General features: G+C 42.5%; 2 protein-coding genes across 2 annotated transcripts in view; one reads left to right on the top strand and one right to left on the bottom strand.

The window, feature by feature from the left end:
- Nucleotides 1-233: 233 nt before the first annotated feature.
- tyr (tyrosinase) lies at nt 234-8,939 on the bottom strand. The gene is made up of 5 exons (XM_030777033.1): nt 8,115-8,939; nt 7,508-7,724; nt 6,568-6,715; nt 597-778; nt 234-478 (listed from the first exon to the last, which is right to left on the bottom strand). Exons 1-5 carry the CDS (start codon nt 8,937-8,939, stop codon nt 234-236), a joined length of 1,617 nt encoding a protein of 538 aa, XP_030632893.1.
- Nucleotides 8,940-20,977: 12,038 nt separating this feature from the next.
- The window catches only part of grm5b (glutamate receptor, metabotropic 5b), a 101,424-nt gene continuing 101,238 nt past the window's right edge, over nt 20,978-21,163 (top strand). The window contains exon 1 of the mRNA XM_030776654.1: nt 20,978-21,163. This exon is cut by the window's right edge and continues 493 nt beyond it. Coding sequence (XP_030632514.1) covers nt 20,978-21,163 — 186 coding nt within the window.

The raw sequence follows: 21,163 nt of genomic DNA, 5'->3' as shown, positions 1-21,163 counted from the left end.
ATGTGTGTGTACAGGGTTGACATGTGTGTACAGGGTTGACGTGTATGTACAGGGTTGACGTGTGTACAGGGTTTATGTGTGTGTACAGGGTTGACGTGTATGTACAGGGTTGATGAGTGTGTACAGGGTTGATGTGTGTGTACAGGGTGCCAGGACAGCCTTGCCTTTGTATACGTACACACAAGTTTTGTCTGTTGTGTGTGTGTGTGTGTGTGTGTGTGTGTATGTGTAGTCTACAGTGTAGTCTGGTAAGATGCTGATCCATCCTCCTCACTGCTGTGTAGTAGGGGTTGTCTCTCTCCATAAGCTGATGCACTGGTCTTCTTCCTCTGTTGCCGGCGTCGACATGCCATGGCAACAGCTGCTGCGATGATTCCTGCTATGATGGCACCAAGAAGTCCCGCCCCCAGCAGCCACCTCCATATCTGCTGAGCCTGCTCCAAATATGGAGTTAAGAACTCCTGAACAAATCTCTGATCTGAGAGAGAAAGAGAGAGAGAGTGAAGGGGGGGGGGAGAGAGAATGTTAGAACAGATAAGTGGATGAAGAGAGAGAAAGGGAGTGATACATGTATGGCTGCTGGTTTGTGAACTCACTGGGGTCCATTAGGTATGAATACTCATATCCCAGGGCCTTGGTGGAGAGGAAGTAGTCTCCATTTCTGAACAGTGGGAGGAATGGAACCATGTAGTATGCGTCATTATGTCCAATGGGAGCATTAGCTGCCGGGTAGATAGTACGGGCTGGTTGGTGCCTCCTCAACCACCGCTCAAATATGCTGTCAAAACAGTCACTCAGTTAATACACTGCCACTGACTCAGTCAATACACTGACTCAGTCAGTACACTGACTCAGTTAATACACTGCCACTGACTCAGTTAATACACTGACTCAGTCAATACACTGCCACTGACTCAGTCAGTACACTGACACTGACTCAGTTAATACACTGACTCAGTTAATACACTGCCACTGACTCAGTCAATACACTGACTCATTTAATACACTGACTCAGTCAGTACACTGACACTGACTCAGTTAATACACTGACTCAGTTAATACACTGCCACTGACTCAGTCAGTACACTGACACTGACTCAGTTAATACACTGACTCAGTTAATTCACTGCCACTGACTCAGTCAATACACTGACTCAGTTAATACACTGACTCAGTTAATACACTGACACTGACTCAGTCAATACACTGACACTGACTCAGTCAATACACTGCCACTGACTCAGTCAGTACACTGACACTGACTCAGTCAATACACTGACTCGGTTAATACACTGACACTGACTCAGTCAATACACTGCCACTGACTCAGTCAATACACTGACTCAGTTAATACACTGACACTGACTCAGTCAATACACTGACACTGACTCAGTCAATACACTGCCACTGACTCAGTCAGTACACTGACACAGTCAATACACTGCCACTGACTCAGTTAATACACTGACTCAGTTAATACACTGCCACTTACTCAGTCAATACGTTTACACTGACTCAGTCAATACACTGACTCAGTTTATACACTGACACTGACTCAGTCAATACACTGACACTGACTCAGTCAATACACTGACACTGACTCAGTCAATACACTGCCACTGACTCAGTCAGTACACTGACACTGACTCAGTCAATACACTGACTCGGTTAATACACTGACACTGACTCAGTCAATACACTGCCACTGACTCAGTCAATACACTGACTCAGTTAATACACTGACACTGACTCAGTCAATACACTGACACTGACTCAGTCAATACACTGCCACTGACTCAGTCAGTACACTGACACAGTCAATACACTGCCACTGACTCAGTTAATACACTGACTCAGTTAATACACTGCCACTTACTCAGTCAATACGTTTACACTGACTCAGTCAATACACTGACTCAGTTTATACACTGACACTGACTCAGTCAATACACTGACACTGACTCAGTTAATACACTGACACTGACTCAGTCAATACACTGACTCAGTCAATACACTGACACTGACTCAGTCAATACACTGCCACTGACTCAGTCAATACACTGACTCAGTCAATACACTGACACTGACTCAGTCAATACATTGACTCAGTCAATACACTGACACTGACTCAGTCAATACACTGACTCAGTCAATACACTGACACTGACTCAGTCAATACACTGACTCAGTCAATACACTGCCACTGACTCAGTCAATACACTGACTCAGTCAATACACTGACACTGACTGAGTCAATACACTGACTCAGTCAATACACTGCCACTTACTCAGTCAATACGTTTACACTGACTCAGTCAATACACTGACTCAGTTTATACACTGACACTGACTCAGTCAATACACTGACACTGACTCAGTCAATACACTGACACTGACTCAGTCAATACACTGCCACTGACTCAGTCAGTACACTGACACTGACTCAGTCAATACACTGACTCGGTTAATACACTGACACTGACTCAGTCAATACACTGACACTGACTCAGTCAATACACTGACACTGACTCAGTCAATACACTGCCACTGACTCAGTCAGTACACTGACACAGTCAATACACTGCCACTGACTCAGTTAATACACTGACTCAGTTAATACACTGCCACTTACTCAATCAATACGTTTACACTGACTCAGTCAATACACTGACTCAGTTTATACACTGACACTGACTCAGTCAATACACTGACACTGACTCAGTCAATACACTGACACTGACTCAGTCAATACACTGCCACTGACTCAGTCAGTACACTGACACTGACTCAGTCAATACACTGACTCGGTTAATACACTGACACTGACTCAGTCAATACACTGCCACTGACTCAGTCAATACACTGACTCAGTTAATACACTGACACTGACTCAGTCAATACACTGCCACTGACTCAGTCAATACACTGCCACTGACTCAGTCAGTACACTGACACAGTCAATACACTGCCACTGACTCAGTTAATACACTGACTCAGTTAATACACTGCCACTTACTCAGTCAATACGTTTACACTGACTCAGTCAATACACTGACTCAGTTTATACACTGACACTGACTCAGTCAATACACTGACACTGACTCAGTTAATACACTGACACTGACTCAGTCAATACACTGACTCAGTCAATACACTGACACTGACTCAGTCAATACACTGCCACTGACTCAGTCAATACACTGACTCAGTCAATACACTGACACTGACTCAGTCAATACATTGACTCAGTCAATACACTGACACTGACTCAGTCAATACACTGACTCAGTCAATACACTGACTCAGTCAATACACTGCCACTGACTCAGTCAATACACTGACTCAGTCAATACACTGACACTGACTGAGTCAATACACTGACTCAGTCAATACACTGCCACTGACTCAGTCAATACACTGACTCAGTCAATACACTGACACTGACTCAGTCAATACACTGACTCAGTCAATACACTGACACTGACTCAGTCAATACACTGACTCAGTCAATACACTGACACTGACTCAGTCAATACACTGACTCAGTCAGTACACTGACACTGACTCAGTTAATACACTGACTCAGTTAATACACTGCCACTGACTCAGTCAGTACACTGACACTGACTCAGTTAATACACTGACTCAGTTAATTCACTGCCACTGACTCAGTCAATACACTGACTCAGTTAATACACTGACTCAGTTAATACACTGACACTGACTCAGTCAATACACTGACACTGACTCAGTCAATACACTGCCACTGACTCAGTCAGTACACTGACACTGACTCAGTCAATACACTGACTCGGTTAATACACTGACACTGACTCAGTCAATACACTGCCACTGACTCAGTCAATACACTGACTCAGTTAATACACTGACACTGACTCAGTCAATACACTGACACTGACTCAGTCAATACACTGCCACTGACTCAGTCAGTACACTGACACAGTCAATACACTGCCACTGACTCAGTTAATACACTGACTCAGTTAATACACTGCCACTTACTCAGTCAATACGTTTACACTGACTCAGTCAATACACTGACTCAGTTTATACACTGACACTGACTCAGTCAATACACTGACACTGACTCAGTCAATACACTGACACTGACTCAGTCAATACACTGCCACTGACTCAGTCAGCACACTGACACTGACTCAGTCAATACACTGACTCGGTTAATACACTGACACTGACTCAGTCAATACACTGCCACTGACTCAGTTAATACACTGACTCAGTTAATACACTGACACTGACTCAGTCAATACACTGCCACTGACTCAGTCAATACACTGCCACTGACTCAGTCAGTACACTGACACAGTCAATACACTGCCACTGACTCAGTTAATACACTGACTCAGTTAATACACTGCCACTTACTCAGTCAATACGTTTACACTGACTCAGTCAATACACTGACTCAGTTTATACACTGACACTGACTCAGTCAATACACTGACACTGACTCAGTTAATACACTGACACTGACTCAGTCAATACACTGACTCAGTCAATACACTGACACTGACTCAGTCAATACACTGCCACTGACTCAGTCAATACACTGACTCAGTCAATACACTGACACTGACTCAGTCAATACATTGACTCAGTCAATACACTGACACTGACTCAGTCAATACACTGACTCAGTCAATACACTGACACTGACTCAGTCAATACACTGACTCAGTCAATACACTGCCACTGACTCAGTCAATACACTGACTCAGTCAATACACTGACACTGACTCAGTCAATACACTGACACTGACTCAGTCAATACACTGACTCAGTCAATACACTGACACTGACTCAGTCAATACACTGACACTGACTCAGTCAATACACTGACTCAGTCAATACACTGACACTGACTCAGTCAATACACTGACTCAGTCAATACACTGACACTGACTCAGTCAATACACTGACTCAGTCAATACACTGCCACTGACTCAGTCAATACACTGACTCAGTCAATACACTGACACTGACTCAGTCAATGCACTGACTCAGTCAATACACTGCCACTGACTCAGTTAATACACTGACTCAGTCAATACACTGCCACTGACTCAGTCAGTACACTGACACTGACTCAGTTAATACACTGACTCAGTCAATACACTGCCACTGACTCAGTCAATACACTGACTCATTTAATACACTGACTCAGTCAGTACACTGACACTGACTCAGTTAATACACTGACTCAGTTAATACACTGCCACTGACTCAGTCAGTACACTGACACTGACTCAGTTAATACACTGACTCAGTTAATTCACTGCCACTGACTCAGTCAATACACTGACTCAGTTAATACACTGACTCAGTTAATACACTGACACTGACTCAGTCAATACACTGACACTGACTCAGTCAATACACTGCCACTGACTCAGTCAGTACACTGACACTGACTCAGTCAATACACTGACTCGGTTAATACACTGACACTGACTCAGTCAATACACTGCCACTGACTCAGTCAATACACTGACTCAGTTAATACACTGACACTGACTCAGTCAATACACTGACACTGACTCAGTCAATACACTGCCACTGACTCAGTCAGTACACTGACACAGTCAATACACTGCCACTGACTCAGTTAATACACTGACTCAGTTAATACACTGCCACTTACTCAGTCAATACGTTTACACTGACTCAGTCAATACACTGACTCAGTTTATACACTGACACTGACTCAGTCAATACACTGACACTGACTCAGTCAATACACTGACACTGACTCAGTCAATACACTGCCACTGACTCAGTCAGTACACTGACACTGACTCAGTCAATACACTGACTCGGTTAATACACTGACACTGACTCAGTCAATACACTGCCACTGACTCAGTCAATACACTGACTCAGTTAATACACTGACACTGACTCAGTCAATACACTGACACTGACTCAGTCAATACACTGCCACTGACTCAGTCAGTACACTGACACAGTCAATACACTGCCACTGACTCAGTTAATACACTGACTCAGTTAATACACTGCCACTTACTCAGTCAATACGTTTACACTGACTCAGTCAATACACTGACTCAGTTTATACACTGACACTGACTCAGTCAATACACTGACACTGACTCAGTCAATACACTGCCACTGACTCAGTCAATACACTGACTCAGTCAATACACTGACACTGACTCAGTCAATACACTGACTCAGTCAATACACTGACACTGACTCAGTCAATACACTGACTCAGTCAATACACTGCCACTGACTCAGTCAATACACTGACTCAGTCAATACACTGACACTGACTCAGTCAATACACTGACTCAGTCAATACACTGCCACTGACTCAGTCAATACACTGACTCAGTCAATACATTTAGGGTTAGGGTTAGTGTGTGTGTTGTTGTAGTGCCTGTGGTGTGAGTGTCATTTAGGTTTGGGTGTTGCTGTAGTGTTTGTGTGTGTGTTGTTGTGGTGTGTGTAGTGTGGGTAATGTTTTAAAGTTTGGGTGGGGCTGTGGTGGAGGTGTAGCCTGACCTGTCGATGAAGGCGTGGTGGAGCAGGAAGATGGGGTCGTTGGCTGAGCCCTGGACGGAGGACATGGAACCGTTCATAAACACATGCAGAGCGTTGTGCATTGTGCTCTGTCCTGTCACCGCCAGACCTGTCTGAGGATCCGCAAAACCTGCACACACACACACACACATATACACACACCCACATATACATCACCACACACACACCACACACACACACATATACATCACCACACACACACCACACACGAACAAACACACACACATATACATCACCACACACACACACATATACATCACCACACACACACCACACACACACACACACACACACACCACACACACATACACACACACACACGCCACACACACATACACACACACACGCCACACACACATATATATCACCACACACACACCACACACACACAAACACACACACATATACATCACCACACACACACCACACACACACACACACACACACACACCACACACACATACACACACACACACGCCACACACACATATATATCACCACACACACACACCACGCACACACACACACACACACACATATATCACCACACACACACACACACACACGCCACACACACGTACATATATATATCACACACACACACACACCACACACACACACACACACACATATATATATATATATCACACACACGCGCACACACACACACACACCACACGCCCGTAAATATATCACCACACACACCACGTACACACACATATATCACCACATACACATACACACACGCCACATACACACACATATATCATCACACACACACGCCATATACACATGTCACATATACACACGCACAGAGAGAGAGAGCACAGTGTTACCAACATGGCAGTCCATTAAAACACGACTTACTGACATGGAGTGTGTTCTAAACAACTCTGGGTACCCTCCAGTGCATTTCTGAAGCTCATGTTCGCTCTGCGGTCCAACTGGTCTGTCTCATAGTCACTTAGTCCCAGCACAAACTCCACATCCGCCGTCGTGGGCAGGCGACCAACGCGGTTGCGGTCATGGTTACCAGGGTTACGAAGGAGCGGTCCTTCTGCTGTGCCGTTACACAGCACCTCACGTCTGTTGTAGTCCTCTGGCTGTGTGCAGATCACCTACACACACACACACACACACACACAGACATACACATGCACACAGACACACACACAGACATATCACTAGAAGCCAAAGTAATGTGCCCCCGTCCCCAGCCACCCCCAACCCCCACCCCTTCCCCTGGGGAGAAGGCCGATCACAGGACATGGTGTGATTGCAGGAATCATGTGACTTTAAATACAGCAGTGTTGACGAACTCCCTGGTATTTACCCCACAGGCTTTTCCCTCCATCTGCTCCCTTAACTGCCCCCACAGCCAGTCAACCAGGCCTAAAGCTTTATGACAGACTTTACCATGAAAGACTGGTTCCTACCCTGGTTCCTAACCTGACCTGTTGTAACAGCATACAGAGAAGAAGCAGCAGTAAAAGCGCGCGTGGCCGTACCTTCCACGATGAGAAGACAGAGGCGGGGCTGATCAGATTGGGGTTCAGGGGGCTGCGCCCCCCCATCAGCTCGTCCGTGCACACCTGGCAGTCCTCAGCATCTCTCCAGTCCCAGTACGGGATGGTGAAGTCAAAATCGCCCGTCAGCTTTCGGATCTCGTGCTCCCATAAGAGCAGGTAGACACGGTGCCAGGGCAGGAACGCCGCCGCTTCGTGAGCAAAATCGATGTCTGCAAAGACGTTGTTTGGCCCGCCGAGCAGCACGTCCCGCGACACGTAATAGTGCATCCAAACAAACAGGTCGTACACGCTCACGTCCGCGAACATGGGGTTTGAGCCGTTGTTCATTTGAGCGAACGTCCCCGTGGCAATGACGTAGTCGGGACTGATGGTGTTTTTGGCCAGATTCAGGTAGGAGATGAAACGCTGCCGGTCTGTCACCGAGAGCTGGAAGACGTTCCGTCGCACCGACTCCCTCCTCTCTGCACAGTTGGCCCCGAAGTAACCGAACGTACACTCCCCACAGTCAAAGCCCATGTAGTTCCCAGCGCAGCGACATGTACGGTTGTAGAAAACCAGGGGCCACCTCTCCCTGTCGTCCATCTCAGAGTGAGGGTACTGGGGTCCGTCTGGGAGATTTGAAACCACTACATCTTGACAAAACCCCCTCCCAGACTGGGCCCCACACACAGAACCATCTCCAGACCAAACCGGACAACATTCTTTTAGGCGTAGAGCTTCAGGTGTGGTGCAGGGTCGCGGAAATTGCTGAAAGGAGAAGTGAAGAACATGAAGGAAAAAGGCAAAAAGAGACAGTGTCCTCATGACTGGCCAAGTCAAGCAGCAAAAAATGCTTTTTTTTCAGCACAACACGGTCACACACTGATTAGACACCGTCTGACTACAGAAAGAGAGAGAGAGAGAGAGCAAGAGCATTGGAATGACGTTTATACTCACAAATACTCCACCTCTTTCCCTCACCCACACTAACACGCACCACAGGTCACTCACACACCATCACACACCATCACACACACTCACACACCGACACACTGGGACCCCCTTCTCCCCCCTTTCATAGTCACATGCTGTGTCTGACCCTGTTACAGACTCCACCGATAGCCTCACCATCCTGTCCTGAAGTGGAATGTGTGCGTGTGTGCGTGCGCGCGTGTGTGTGTGTGTGTGCGAGAGAGATTTTGGCTGTAGATTTAATGTGTTAAAAGGTACAAAATATCAGACGAATACACAGGGATCAGTGCAATCAACACAGCCATCAAAAAGGTAACGGATTAATGTGACTGATTAATGTGACTGATTAATGTGACTGAAAACACTATTTACACTGTTTACAAGTCTCTCGGATTCTGTTTGTGTGGCTGTAGACACAACATCACAGATTTACTATGAGTGAGAGATTTCATATCTTTATTGCACCTGTTTGGTTGTAGTCAGAAAGCCCAAAACATTTCTGTTTAAACTGCAATGTCTTCATAGTCCTAAAATGAATAATAAATGAGTGAATTATTAGGTTTCCTGGTTAGAGTGTGCATGATTGTGATCTGTCTTTGAAAATATGTAGTACTGGAGTGTTTATGACTTCACAAAATACTGAATGGAAGCCTCAGTGTGTGTGTGTCTGTGTGTGAGAGAGAGAGGGGGAGAGAGAGAGAGAGAGAGAGAGAGAGAGAGAGATCTGTGGATCATAAGCTTGTCACATGTTAGCATAGCGTGGCACGAGGTAGAGCTGATCCTGCCGGAGAGTGAAACAACCATCACAGGATTACTGCAGCCACGGGGTTCGTTCTCTCTCTCTCTCTCTCTCTCTCTCTCTCTCTCCCTCCCTCTCTCTCTCTCTCTCTCTCTCCCCCTCCCTCTCTCCCTCCCTCTCTCTCTCTCTCTCTCTCTCTCCCTCCCTCCCTCTCTCTCTCTCTCTCTCTCTCTCTCTCTCCCTCTCTCCCTCCCTCCCTCTCTCTCTCTCCCCCTCCTCTCTCATGACATATGTACTCTCTATGTTTCCTCATATGCACCAGTCTTATCTGTATGTTCTCTAGATCAGATCAGTATCTAACACTTGCTTTTCCTCTTGCTTGGTTTCATCTGTACATCATCCATCCATGAGATGTCAGGAAACATCTACCACACACACACACACACACACACACACACACACACATACATACACACACACGTACACACATACACACACACACACACGTACACACATACAAGAGAAGCAAGAGATAATATAATATAATATAATATAATATAATATAATATAATATAATATAATATAATGTATTTGACATACTCTGTATAAAATACTGAGAGCGCTTGTATGTTTGAGACGCAGTTCCCAAACCACCCAAAATGATCTAATGAGGAACTATGGGAGGCAAATTTAGACTCTGACCCCCTTTGGTCCAATAAGACAACAGAACTGAACAAGACAATACTAGAGGTGTACAGAGATGTCATGTTATCTGTATCTGTATCTGTCTCTGTCTCTGTCTCTGTCTCTGTATCTGTCTCTGTCTCTGTCTCTGTATCTGTATCTGTCTCTGTCTCTGTATCTGTATCTGTCTCTGTATCTGTATCTGTCTCTGTCTCTGTCTCTGTATCTGTTTCTGTCTCTGTCTCTGTATCTGTATCTGTTAAACCAACAAAATTATCTGTATCTGTATCTGTATCTGTATCTGTTCCACCAACAAAATTATCTGTCTCTGTAGATTGATTTAATATTGTCATATAATTAATTATGAAATATATTTCCACATCCTCATGCTGTACCTTTAATTTCTCTCTCTCTCTCTCTCTCTCTCTCTCTCTTTTTTTTAATTTTTCATTTTTAACTAAGCAAAGTTTTATGCCCCCCCCCCCCCACCCATCATTTAACTGGAGGACATTAGACATTCTGAAATAAAACTGAAAAAAAAATGTTTTATAAGTTGAAAGATTCTGTTTTGCATTGGAAATAGAAACTATTTACAGTAAAGATGTATAGAAAAATATCCATCAGTTGAAGGGAATCATCTTAAATTCCAATGATGCTGCGTTCACGATTCTTGATGTGTTAACGTTACTGCAGTTCGCTAGGGACATGTGAATTACTACTATTTTACAGTAATTAACAGTAATTACTACTATTTTACAGTAATTAACAGTAATTATTACTATTGTACAGTAATTAACAGTAATTATTACTATTGTACAGTAATTAACAGTAATTATTACTATTTTACAGTAATTAACAGTAATTATTACTATTTTACAGTAATTAACAGTAATTATTACTATTGTACAGTAATTAACAGTAATTATTACTATTTTACAGTAATTAACAGTAATTATTACTATTGTACAGTAATTAACAGTAATTATTACTATTGTACAGTAATTAACAGTAATTATTACTATTGTACAGTAATTAACAGTAATTATTACTATTTTTCAGTAATTAACAGTAATTATTACTATTTTTCAGTAATTAACAGTAATTACTACTATTTTACAGTAATTAACAGTAATTACTACTATTGTACAGTAATTAACAGTAATTATTACTATTGTACAGTAATTAACAGTAATTATTACTATTGTACAGTAATTAACAGTAATTATTACTATTGTACAGTAATTAACAGTAATTATTACTATTTTACAGTAATTAACAGTAATTATTACTATTTTACAGTAATTAACAGTAATTATTACTATTGTACAGTAATTAACAGTAATTATTACTATTGTACAGTAATTAACAGTAATTATTACTATTTTACAGTAATTAACAGTAATTTGCACTGACTTGGTGAGGGTGACTACAGAATATAGCGATCACTTTTCAGTAATGTGTAGGAAATGAAATGACTAGTTAGTGAAATTAAAGTCCTGTGCTGCAAACAGAATGGCCATTTTTATCTTGTGGCCATCCACAGTGATATGAGCCGATATGAAGAAACAAAATGGCTGACACACAGACATGTCAATCATGTTTTTTTCCACGAATAATAACGAGCAACTTCGTATAGAAAAAACATCTGTTTCCATTGCATTATTTGTGCTCTCCTGAATATCATATTTGCATTCGGGTACATCCCTAGACAATACTATGACTGGATACTATGACAATATAACTGAATAAGACAATACTGTGACTGAATAAAACAATTTTGTAGCTGAATAAATGAGGGCCTTAATGAGTCAGAGCTGTGATATTAGGATTGTATGGACAGAGGTGAGAGGTCATTTGTTAAAGAGAACCCCAGGGATTAAAAAAAATCATCCATTTACCTGCATAGTCTATAGGCCTGACCCTGCTCATGTTCTCAGGTATCTGTCCGTGTATCTGAGAGAAATGCCTGTGAATGTTTGAGGGTAATAGAGAGATGATTAACACATTTGTCCTCGTGAGGGAGAAAGTTCAATGGTGTTTAGAGGTTGAATCTGCTGGTTGCCATCAGGTGGCGCTCTGAGCCGAGCATTCAGAGAGACCTGTCCAAATGTCTCACACATCTGACAGATACATGCATACATGCATACACACATACATACATACACACATACATACACACATACATACATACATACACACATACATACACACATACATACACACACACATACATACACACATACATAACAGAAATAGGCAGTTACATCACATTTGACTTTAGTGGTTTTATGTGTTTTTATTATTAATTTTGTACTTATTTGAATACGCATGCAAGGCGGCACAGCGGCATGGTGGTTAGCACTGTCATCTCACAGCAAGAAGGTTCTGGGTTTGGTTCCTGGCCAGGGTCCTCTCTGTGTGCAGCTTGCATGTTCTCCCTGTGTCTTTGTGGGCTTCCGCCAAGAGCTCCGGTTTCCTCCCGCAGTCCAAAGACATGTAAATCAGGTGAATTTGAGATACTAAATTACACCTAGGTGTGAATTTATTATTGTGTTTGTCTGTGTGTCTGCCCTGTGATGGACTGGAGACCTGTCCAGGGTGTTTCCTTGCCTCTCGCCCAGTGAGCACTAGGAATAAGTGCCTTTGAAAATGAATGAATGAATATGTGTATGTTCATTAGTGTGTGTAGTGTATAGCACTTGTGTACAGTCTGTATTGGGTAGTGTTTGTGTGGTGTGCAATATGTAATATTTGTGTACAGTCTGTATTGGGTAGTGTTTGTGTGGTGTGCAATATGTAATATTTGTGTACAGTCTGTATTGGGTAGTGTTTGTGTGGTGTGTGTTGAATGTGTGCATTTGTATACAGTGTGTATTCAGCTGTGTATGCAGTGTTTGTGTAGTGTGTGGTATGTGTATTCAGTAGTGTATGTGGTATTTGTGTTCAGTGTGTATTCAGCGGTGTGTGTAGTGTGTGGTATTTGTGTTCAGTGTGTATTCAGTAGTGTATACAGTGTTTGTGTAGTGTGTGGTATTTGTATGCAGTGTGTTTTCAGTAGTGTATGCAGTGTTTGTGTAGTGTGTGGTATTTGTATGCAGTGTGTTTTCAGTAGTGTATACAGTGTTTGTGTAGTGTGTGGTATTTGTATACAGTGTGTATTCAGTAGTGTATGCAGTGTTTGTGTAGTGTGTGGTATTTGTATGCAGTGTGTTTTCAGTAGTGTATGCAGTGTTTGTGTAGTGTGTGGTATTTGAATACAGTGTGTTTTCAGTAGTGTATGCAGTGTTTGTGTAGTGTGTGGTATTTGTATGCAGTGTGTTTTCAGTAGTGTATGCAGTGTTTGTGTAGTGTGTGGTATTTGTATGCAGTGTGTATTCAGTAGTGTATGCAGTGTTTGTGTAGTGTGTGGTATTTGTATACAGTGTGTTTTCAGTAGTGTATGCAGTGTTTGTGTAGTGTGTGGTATTTGTATGCAGTGTGTTTTCAGTAGTGTATACAGTGTTTGTGTAGTGTGTGGTATTTGTATGCAGTGTGTATTCAGTAGTGTATACAGTGTTTGTGTAGTGTGTGGTATTTGTATGCAGTGTGTTTTCAGTAGTGTATGCAGTGTTTGTGTAGTGTGTGGTATTTGTATGCAGTGTGTTTTCAGTAGTGTATGCAGTGTTTGTGTAGTGTGTGTGGTACATATTGAGTCTGAATGGAGAGACTGGTGCTATGATAAAAATGTGCATATTCTTGTCTGGTTGCCGTGGTGAAACCATATCATTCTGTCCTAGTGAAGACCTCATCTCACATCGCTGTAGCCCACATGTGATAATTACATCACTGAGATATGAGCAAGGGGGAAAAAGGTGAGAAAAAAAAAATTCAGAATACATCAAATTATTGAAATCTCAACACCAATAATAATAATAATAATAATAATAATAATAATAATAATAATAATAATAATTACAGCTGTGTTTACATTGTTGTGTGTGGCGTCAGGTTGGAGTAGGCAGGGGGAACAAAGCCCAGGTATAGGAGAGCAGTATTTCCCTTTGTGATACTTTAGGGAGTATACTGAAACACAAGAGAAATAAAACTTTACATCATCTGATTCTGTGCAACCGTTTTATGAATATCAATACATTTAAGCTTAACGCATCTAGCTCATGTTACTAATAACCTGCTTACGCTTAAACAACAAGAACATGTGACTAATGTTACTAATAACCTATTTCGCATCATTCATCCTTTTCCACAGACAAGCACATATCAGACTGAGAAAACCTCACTTTAGCCTTGTTGCCATGGCAACTGAAGTTGTCCAGTGAGGTTTCAAAATGATACTGAGCATTCAATGTTCTGTAACATTGTAATTCTACATGGTTTTGTTTGTGACTAAACCCAGGGAAAGGAGCGGCCTTCCCTCATCCAAATTCTTTCTTTCTTTCTTTCTTTCTTTCTTTCTTTCTTTCTCAGAGCTATACATACTCTGCTGGTTCATCTATTGTCAGATATTTGTCACATCCCTTTATCCCAGGGACTGTGCTGTTGTCATGGTAACCCTAACTTTAGAATGTACCTGCTACGTTTGGTTTTGTAATTCTGCCAGTTAAAATGTCATTGACAGAGGGGAGAGGCTGAATGTCTGTGTGTGTGTGTGTGTGTGTATGTGTGTGTGTGTGTGTGTGTGGTGATGTATATGTGTGGTGATGTATATATGTGTGTGTGTGTGTGGTGATGTATATGTGTGGTGATGTATATATGTGTGTGTGTGTGTGTGTGTATGTGTGTGTGTGTGTGTGTGGTGATGTATATGTGTGTGTGTGTGTGTGTGTGTGTGTGTGTGTGGTGATGTATATATGTGTGTATGTGTGTGTGTGTGTGTGTGTGTGTGGTGATGTATATATGTGTGTATGTGTGTGTGTGTGTGTGGTGATGTATATGTGTGTGTATATGTGTGTTTGTGTGTGTGTGTGTGTATATGTGTGTGTGTGTGTGGTGATGTATATATATGTGTGTGTGTGTGTGTGTGTGTGTGTGTGTGTAAGATGTGTTTGACAGAGAGGAGAGGCTGAACTGTGTACCTCGCCTTGCCGTGAGCCCTGCCTTTTGTGTCACGGCTGTGTTGTGGGCAATTAATGTGGTAGCTAAACAGCCAATCAGAAACGTGCTTCATGACCCTTACCTGACTGTAACAAGTCAGTGTGTGTGTTTAGTTGGACATTTATGAATGTCTGTGTTTAGGTGCAATGTGTTTTTGGCAGCTGCATTGAAACTGTTACAGAATGTGAGGAATTCCAGTTGTAACCTTTGATTTTTAGCCATCTCTCCAGCTCTGCCAAGCTCTCACAACCTGGATGAGTAAACCCCAAAAGGTGCACAAACATAGAATGTTCCAGAACTGCCCCCTGCTCTCATAGTGAAAAGCCATGGGGGAGTGAATAACTGCTCCACGTGCTAATACCAAACAGGTCTCACTCTGAGGCATAAACCTGCAGCAAAGAATAGTGATGTTAATGACACAGCATGTCTGTTACGCTTAACTATCACCTTACAACATATAAGCCTTTTGCAAAGTTCCCTCTTTAAGTGTGTACTTCTCTAGTCATGATTTGCATTATTGCCTGTAACTGGTGATTTGTTTTGTGGGGTTGTGGTAGATGTCAGTGGACAGATGACTTATGGCCACTGGCCGTCCTCACCGGATGAAGCTTCACAATATTTTTGAAGGGTTCAGACCAACCAAGCATTGATAAAATTTGGGGTAATGTAGTTCAGTTAATTTAATTTTGATGGTGGTGAACAACTATGTTACACCAAAATGTCTTACTAAAACCCCCAAAGAATGACTTGACCAGAAAGAAAGAGAGAGAGGACAGAGTAAGTGAGTGTGTGTGTGTATGTGTGTGCAAAAGAGAGAGAGAGAGCGAGAGAGAGAGAGAGAGAGCAAATACTTTTAATAGATGTAATGTCTTCTCACCACAAGAAATAGACTGAGAGTGTTTACGCTTTTAATGGTCAGTAATCCAGGCATGCAGTTGGCTGGCAAATTAATCCGTGCTGAATTTGTGGCCAAAGCTTAAACCACTGTCTGTTTATAGCATTCAGAATGCAGCGAGGCAATCAGTTTTCCCTCCTTGAATAAACGTGGTCAGGCCACAGAAAAACAGAAAACATTGATCATCAGGGTCAAGACAGTCTTTGACCCGTGATATAGACCCAGCAGAGCCAGGAAACACGGAATACTGGAGGAATTTTCGTAGCCACGCAGGGCACCAGAGGAAGAGCAGGAGAGAAAAGCCAGCGCTAGAGGGCCGGTCGGGTTGCCATGGTAAAGTAAGGATTAAATACCCTGATGTTGCTCATCCTGATCGGCGCCTGAAGAGGAGATTCATTTGTGAAATCATGTATGCTGTATGCATATTAAAACTGAAAAGGTATGTAACGACTACATATAACCTGTGTGTGAGCGCGCGCGTGCGTGCTACCGTTGTAGGATGAAAATAATTTACAAACGTTTCTGAGTTTTCGTCATTTTTAACACACGTATTCCTCTCAGATTTGCTTATCAGATCAGCTCACTTACAGATAAAGAGGCGGTTAAAAAACAACAACAGCGATTGTGTTTTTTAAATGATGGTACATTTCTCTCAAAACACTTTAACGTTATTACTGTCCGCTCACATTGGTCTCAACACGGCTTGCTGGAGACTCGTATAGTGGGTTTTCTTTTTATGAAATCTTGGTGGCAGTTGCAAAGAGAACAGGGCTTTACGTTACTGTACGAATTTTAAACGATTACAGACGACTCTTACGGAGTCATTACAACATATCGTTTTCAACTTTCGTCGGAAATTTAGGATTTTGGATGGCTTTGTGACAGTTTCCATTTCTATCTTTATTGTAAACCTTGTAACTTGCATGACATGCGGTGCGTGGGTGGGATTTTATAAACTTGTCTAAGATCCATACATGAAAAATAATACAATCCAGAATCTTCTGTGCTTGAAGTATTGACATGTTTCTGTCTTACCGGAGTTTCATGTACTGTTGTGAGTTAGAAGTTACGATTTAATTCCGGCGGGCCATAATAATGCAGAACAGACATTTTTAGCTGAAGAATTGCGCCTTTAAATAATATATATACAGACATATGTTCACTTGCAATTTGAAAAAAGATGACCCTCTCTACTAATTGCATACTTATTTAGTTAAACCGGTGGGTAGATGTTGTACATACACGTTTGAGTGCAATGGACGACAGTGATGTAGCTAAATGTGATAGTATCCAAATATTTTGTGATATTTGGATAATGTGTGTTCTTTACATGGGCAAGTCCACTCTCCTCTCTCCCCTCATGTGCGCGCTCCATGCACCACATCATTTGTGAAAGAGACGGTTTGACCTTTACCTGCATTCAACTCCTGTGGGATTGAGCAAGCGATTAACGATCAATGTAACCGTTCACTCGCTACCATGAGAGGAACGAGAGAGAGAGAGAGAGAGAGAGAGACGGGGGGGGGGGGGTGTTACAGCTGACACATTAATGACTTTAATCATTGTGCTAGCGAATGGATTGTGACCTTGTAGCCTTATTTTTTACAGCAAAATATAAGCGGCTCTTCACAACATGAAACCAACAGGTAAATCTGAGACTCAATACGAGTTCCATGAAAATCGAGGTGTTCAATCGAGTTGTGTTAGGGCTTGAATGGAATTGTGAGGGAAAGGGAGAGTACTGAAAGAGAGAACGAGAGCGCTTAGGTTTGTGTGTGTGTGTGTGTGTGTGTGTGTGTGTGTGGTGCATGACAACAAGATAAAGCAAACTGTGGCTCCATGATCTGAAACAGTGCCACCAGCCTGGCAAAACGCGGGTTCCCTACTCATCTAATTGTCAGCGTGAATCGTCGGGAGATTTCTCGCCAGCTGACTTTTTGTGATAAAACAGAGTCAAAGACGACAGGTAAGGGACGGTATGTTCTCCTAGTTAGTTGCTTTAAAGGGAAAATGTAAATTGAGCGATCGAGTGTAGTGATAACACTAAGCCCGTGCCCGGTAGCCTATTGATTCTGTGTGAAGCATAGGTAACCGTTTTTATGAAGACGCTTGTCTCTAATCAATATCAGTAGGCTGTATAGTGCATCGCTCTCTCCATTTAGGGTAGATGAATTCATTTTACGGTAAATCCGTGACATGCTTACTTCGGGTGAATAAGCATTGATAGTCTTTCGCTAATTCAAAGCTTTCGACATGACTTTTCTGCTTTCTCAAATCGTCCTAATCTACAAATGTAAATATTCTGAAAACATGTTTCTGCTATAACAATGCGGTAATATGAAGCATGTCAGTATTTCCGTTGTCCAGCTTCTATACCATCAAGGATACACGATGCAACCATAATTTTGAATCGTAGACGCGTACACACTGAAGTTGTCCGCGGCCACTGCGGTGTCATATTTTGGTAAACACTGGCGCGTGTCTCTTGTTCCATTCTTTCCCCCCAAATTTCGGATTTATGAACGACACACATCCGCCGCTTATTCATAAATCGAGGGGCGCACGCGGATCTAAGCGTACATCTGACGCAGGCAAGGTCATTTTCCATAGTCTCATCTTTCACGCGTTTTCTAGTTCGGTAAGCATATTGTTGTGTGGGATAAACATCTGTCTCGTCAAAAGCTGGTGCGAACTTGTCGTACGTGCCCCTATAAGATATACTTGTTATTTAGCGTTTTATTTGGCGTAAATTTCTGTAATTTAAGGATTGGAGCAGACTAACGAATAAGGTTATGAGCTGCGGTGTTTAAAGAGAACCTTTCGTTGCTTTGTGTGTCAGTGTGTCAAGGGACGAATCTCTTTAATATAGAGTGCATTCCTCCATCCGTCTTCGCCTTCGATTCGATCACTTTTAACTGGAAAGGTGAAGAGTCTGCTGCTTTCATTTTGCAGGGAAGGCGCTGACCTGAACAATTCCTACAAGAAAACCCACATAACACCTTTAAGGAGAGCTGGGGCTAGGTTTTCTCATCCACGCAGGGCGGAATAACACCGTTTACAGAGACGATGTGAATTCAACAGAGAATACTCCCTCTGGAACCGAAACGGCTTTTTTTTCTTTTGCTGACTGCAACTAAGAAATAAATGTAATGGAGTCTCCCGCTAAATTGAATGGAATGTGTTGCCCCCACTTCAGACTCAACGAGGATAATGGTGGTGGTGGTGTTGGTGGTGATGGGGGGGCCCGTCAGTTGCGGGTGTTTTTTGTGCGAGATGAATGAGTATGGCATTAGGTATAGACCCTCTTGCGGTAAAACTTGAGATACCGTTAACTGCTTTAGTAAGGACCTGTTAATTAAAGGACCGAATTAATTACATTCATCGTTACATGTCCTCTCTTTTTCTCGCAGTTACAATACCGCTGCTACTACACAACACACAGCGAGCTCATTCGCCTGTTTAACTCGGTTCCGTGTACTTATGAACAGTCTCTTTTTTTAAAAAAAAAAAAAAATTAACTCTGTTCCGTGTACTTATGAACAGTCTCTTTTTTAAAAAAAAAAAAAAAAAAATTAACTCTGTTCCGTGTATTTATGAACAGTCTTTTTATTAAAAAAAAACAACAACAAAAAAAAACTCGGTTCCGTGTATTTATGAACTGTCTTTTTAAAATTAATTCAGTTCCGTGTATTTATGAACTGTCTTTTTAAAATGAATTCGGTTCCGTGTATTTATGAACTGCCTTTTTTGGATATGAAATTATGAAATGCTGCAGTAGGGAACAGAGTCTCAGTGACAGGTGACGTTGGCCTCTCTTCACGTGGAGAGGATTTTGCCACATAGACATCCAGTGATCCTCAGATATGACTGGGATTTCTCTCTCTCTCTCTCTCTCTCTCTCTCTCTCTCTCTCTCTCTCTTATGCACAGTGCAACACACACATACTCTGTCTCTCTGTCTCATTCTCTCTGTCATTCACTGGGCTCTGGATGTTGTGGATGTGTGTATTATGTACTCTGTAATTTCTGTGCAGTTACATATCTTGTGTGTACATTGTGAATGTCTAACACTGTAAATCTCCCTAATTGAAGGTTATGAAGTCAAACGCAGCACGAAACCCTCAGACAGAGGTTCTCTCGACAGTGACCCCACTACCTCACCAGGGTCGTCAAGGAGAAACCCAGTGGAATGAACGCACGATGCCCTCCATCCGGAAACAGTTTGGAACACAGGAATGTCAACTTTTAGCCCCGGTTTTCCAATGAGACTTCTGTTTGCTTTAAAAAGCGTTTTTCTTTTTTTAAAACTCACCTCTAAAGCTCCTCATTCCAGTTGCAGTGCTAGGGTCACATTAACTGTGAGGAAGAGGTGAAGGGAGAGGCTATAGTGGCCCTCTCTTTCTTTCGTCACTCTTTACATAAAATGGCTGTCATGGTTTCTCTACTGCCTCCTCTCTCCCTCTTACGCTTGGTGGCACTCGTCATGTCGTGGGTCGAGTTTGCCCCAGCGTTGGCAGCGCAGTCCAGCGAACGCCGTGTAGTCGCCCACATCCCTGGAGACATCATCATTGGAGCCTTGTTTTCTGTCCACCACCAGCCTCCTGCCGATAAAGTTCACGAGAGGAAATGTGGAGCAGTTCGGGAACAGTACGGAATCCAGCGTGTGGAA

The sequence above is a fragment of the Chanos chanos genome, chromosome 6, assembly GCF_902362185.1.
Source record: "Chanos chanos chromosome 6, fChaCha1.1, whole genome shotgun sequence".
Taxonomy (NCBI): domain Eukaryota; kingdom Metazoa; phylum Chordata; class Actinopteri; order Gonorynchiformes; family Chanidae; genus Chanos; species Chanos chanos.
This window is presented reverse-complemented; position numbering and strand designations above follow the sequence as displayed.

Excerpts from the sequence above, each read along its gene's own strand:
- tyr (XM_030777033.1), bottom strand. The coding sequence starts at position 8,939 with ATGAGGACACTGTCTCTTTTTGCCTTTTTCCTTCATGTTCTTCACTTC. Across the intron at positions 6,716-7,507 it reads CTTCAGAAATGCACTGGAGG|GTTTTGCGGATCCTCAGACA; the intron begins GTACCCAGAGTT and ends GTGTGTGTGCAG. Across the intron at positions 779-6,567 it reads CACCACGCCTTCATCGACAG|CATATTTGAGCGGTGGTTGA; the intron begins GTCAGGCTACAC and ends CTGTTTTGACAG.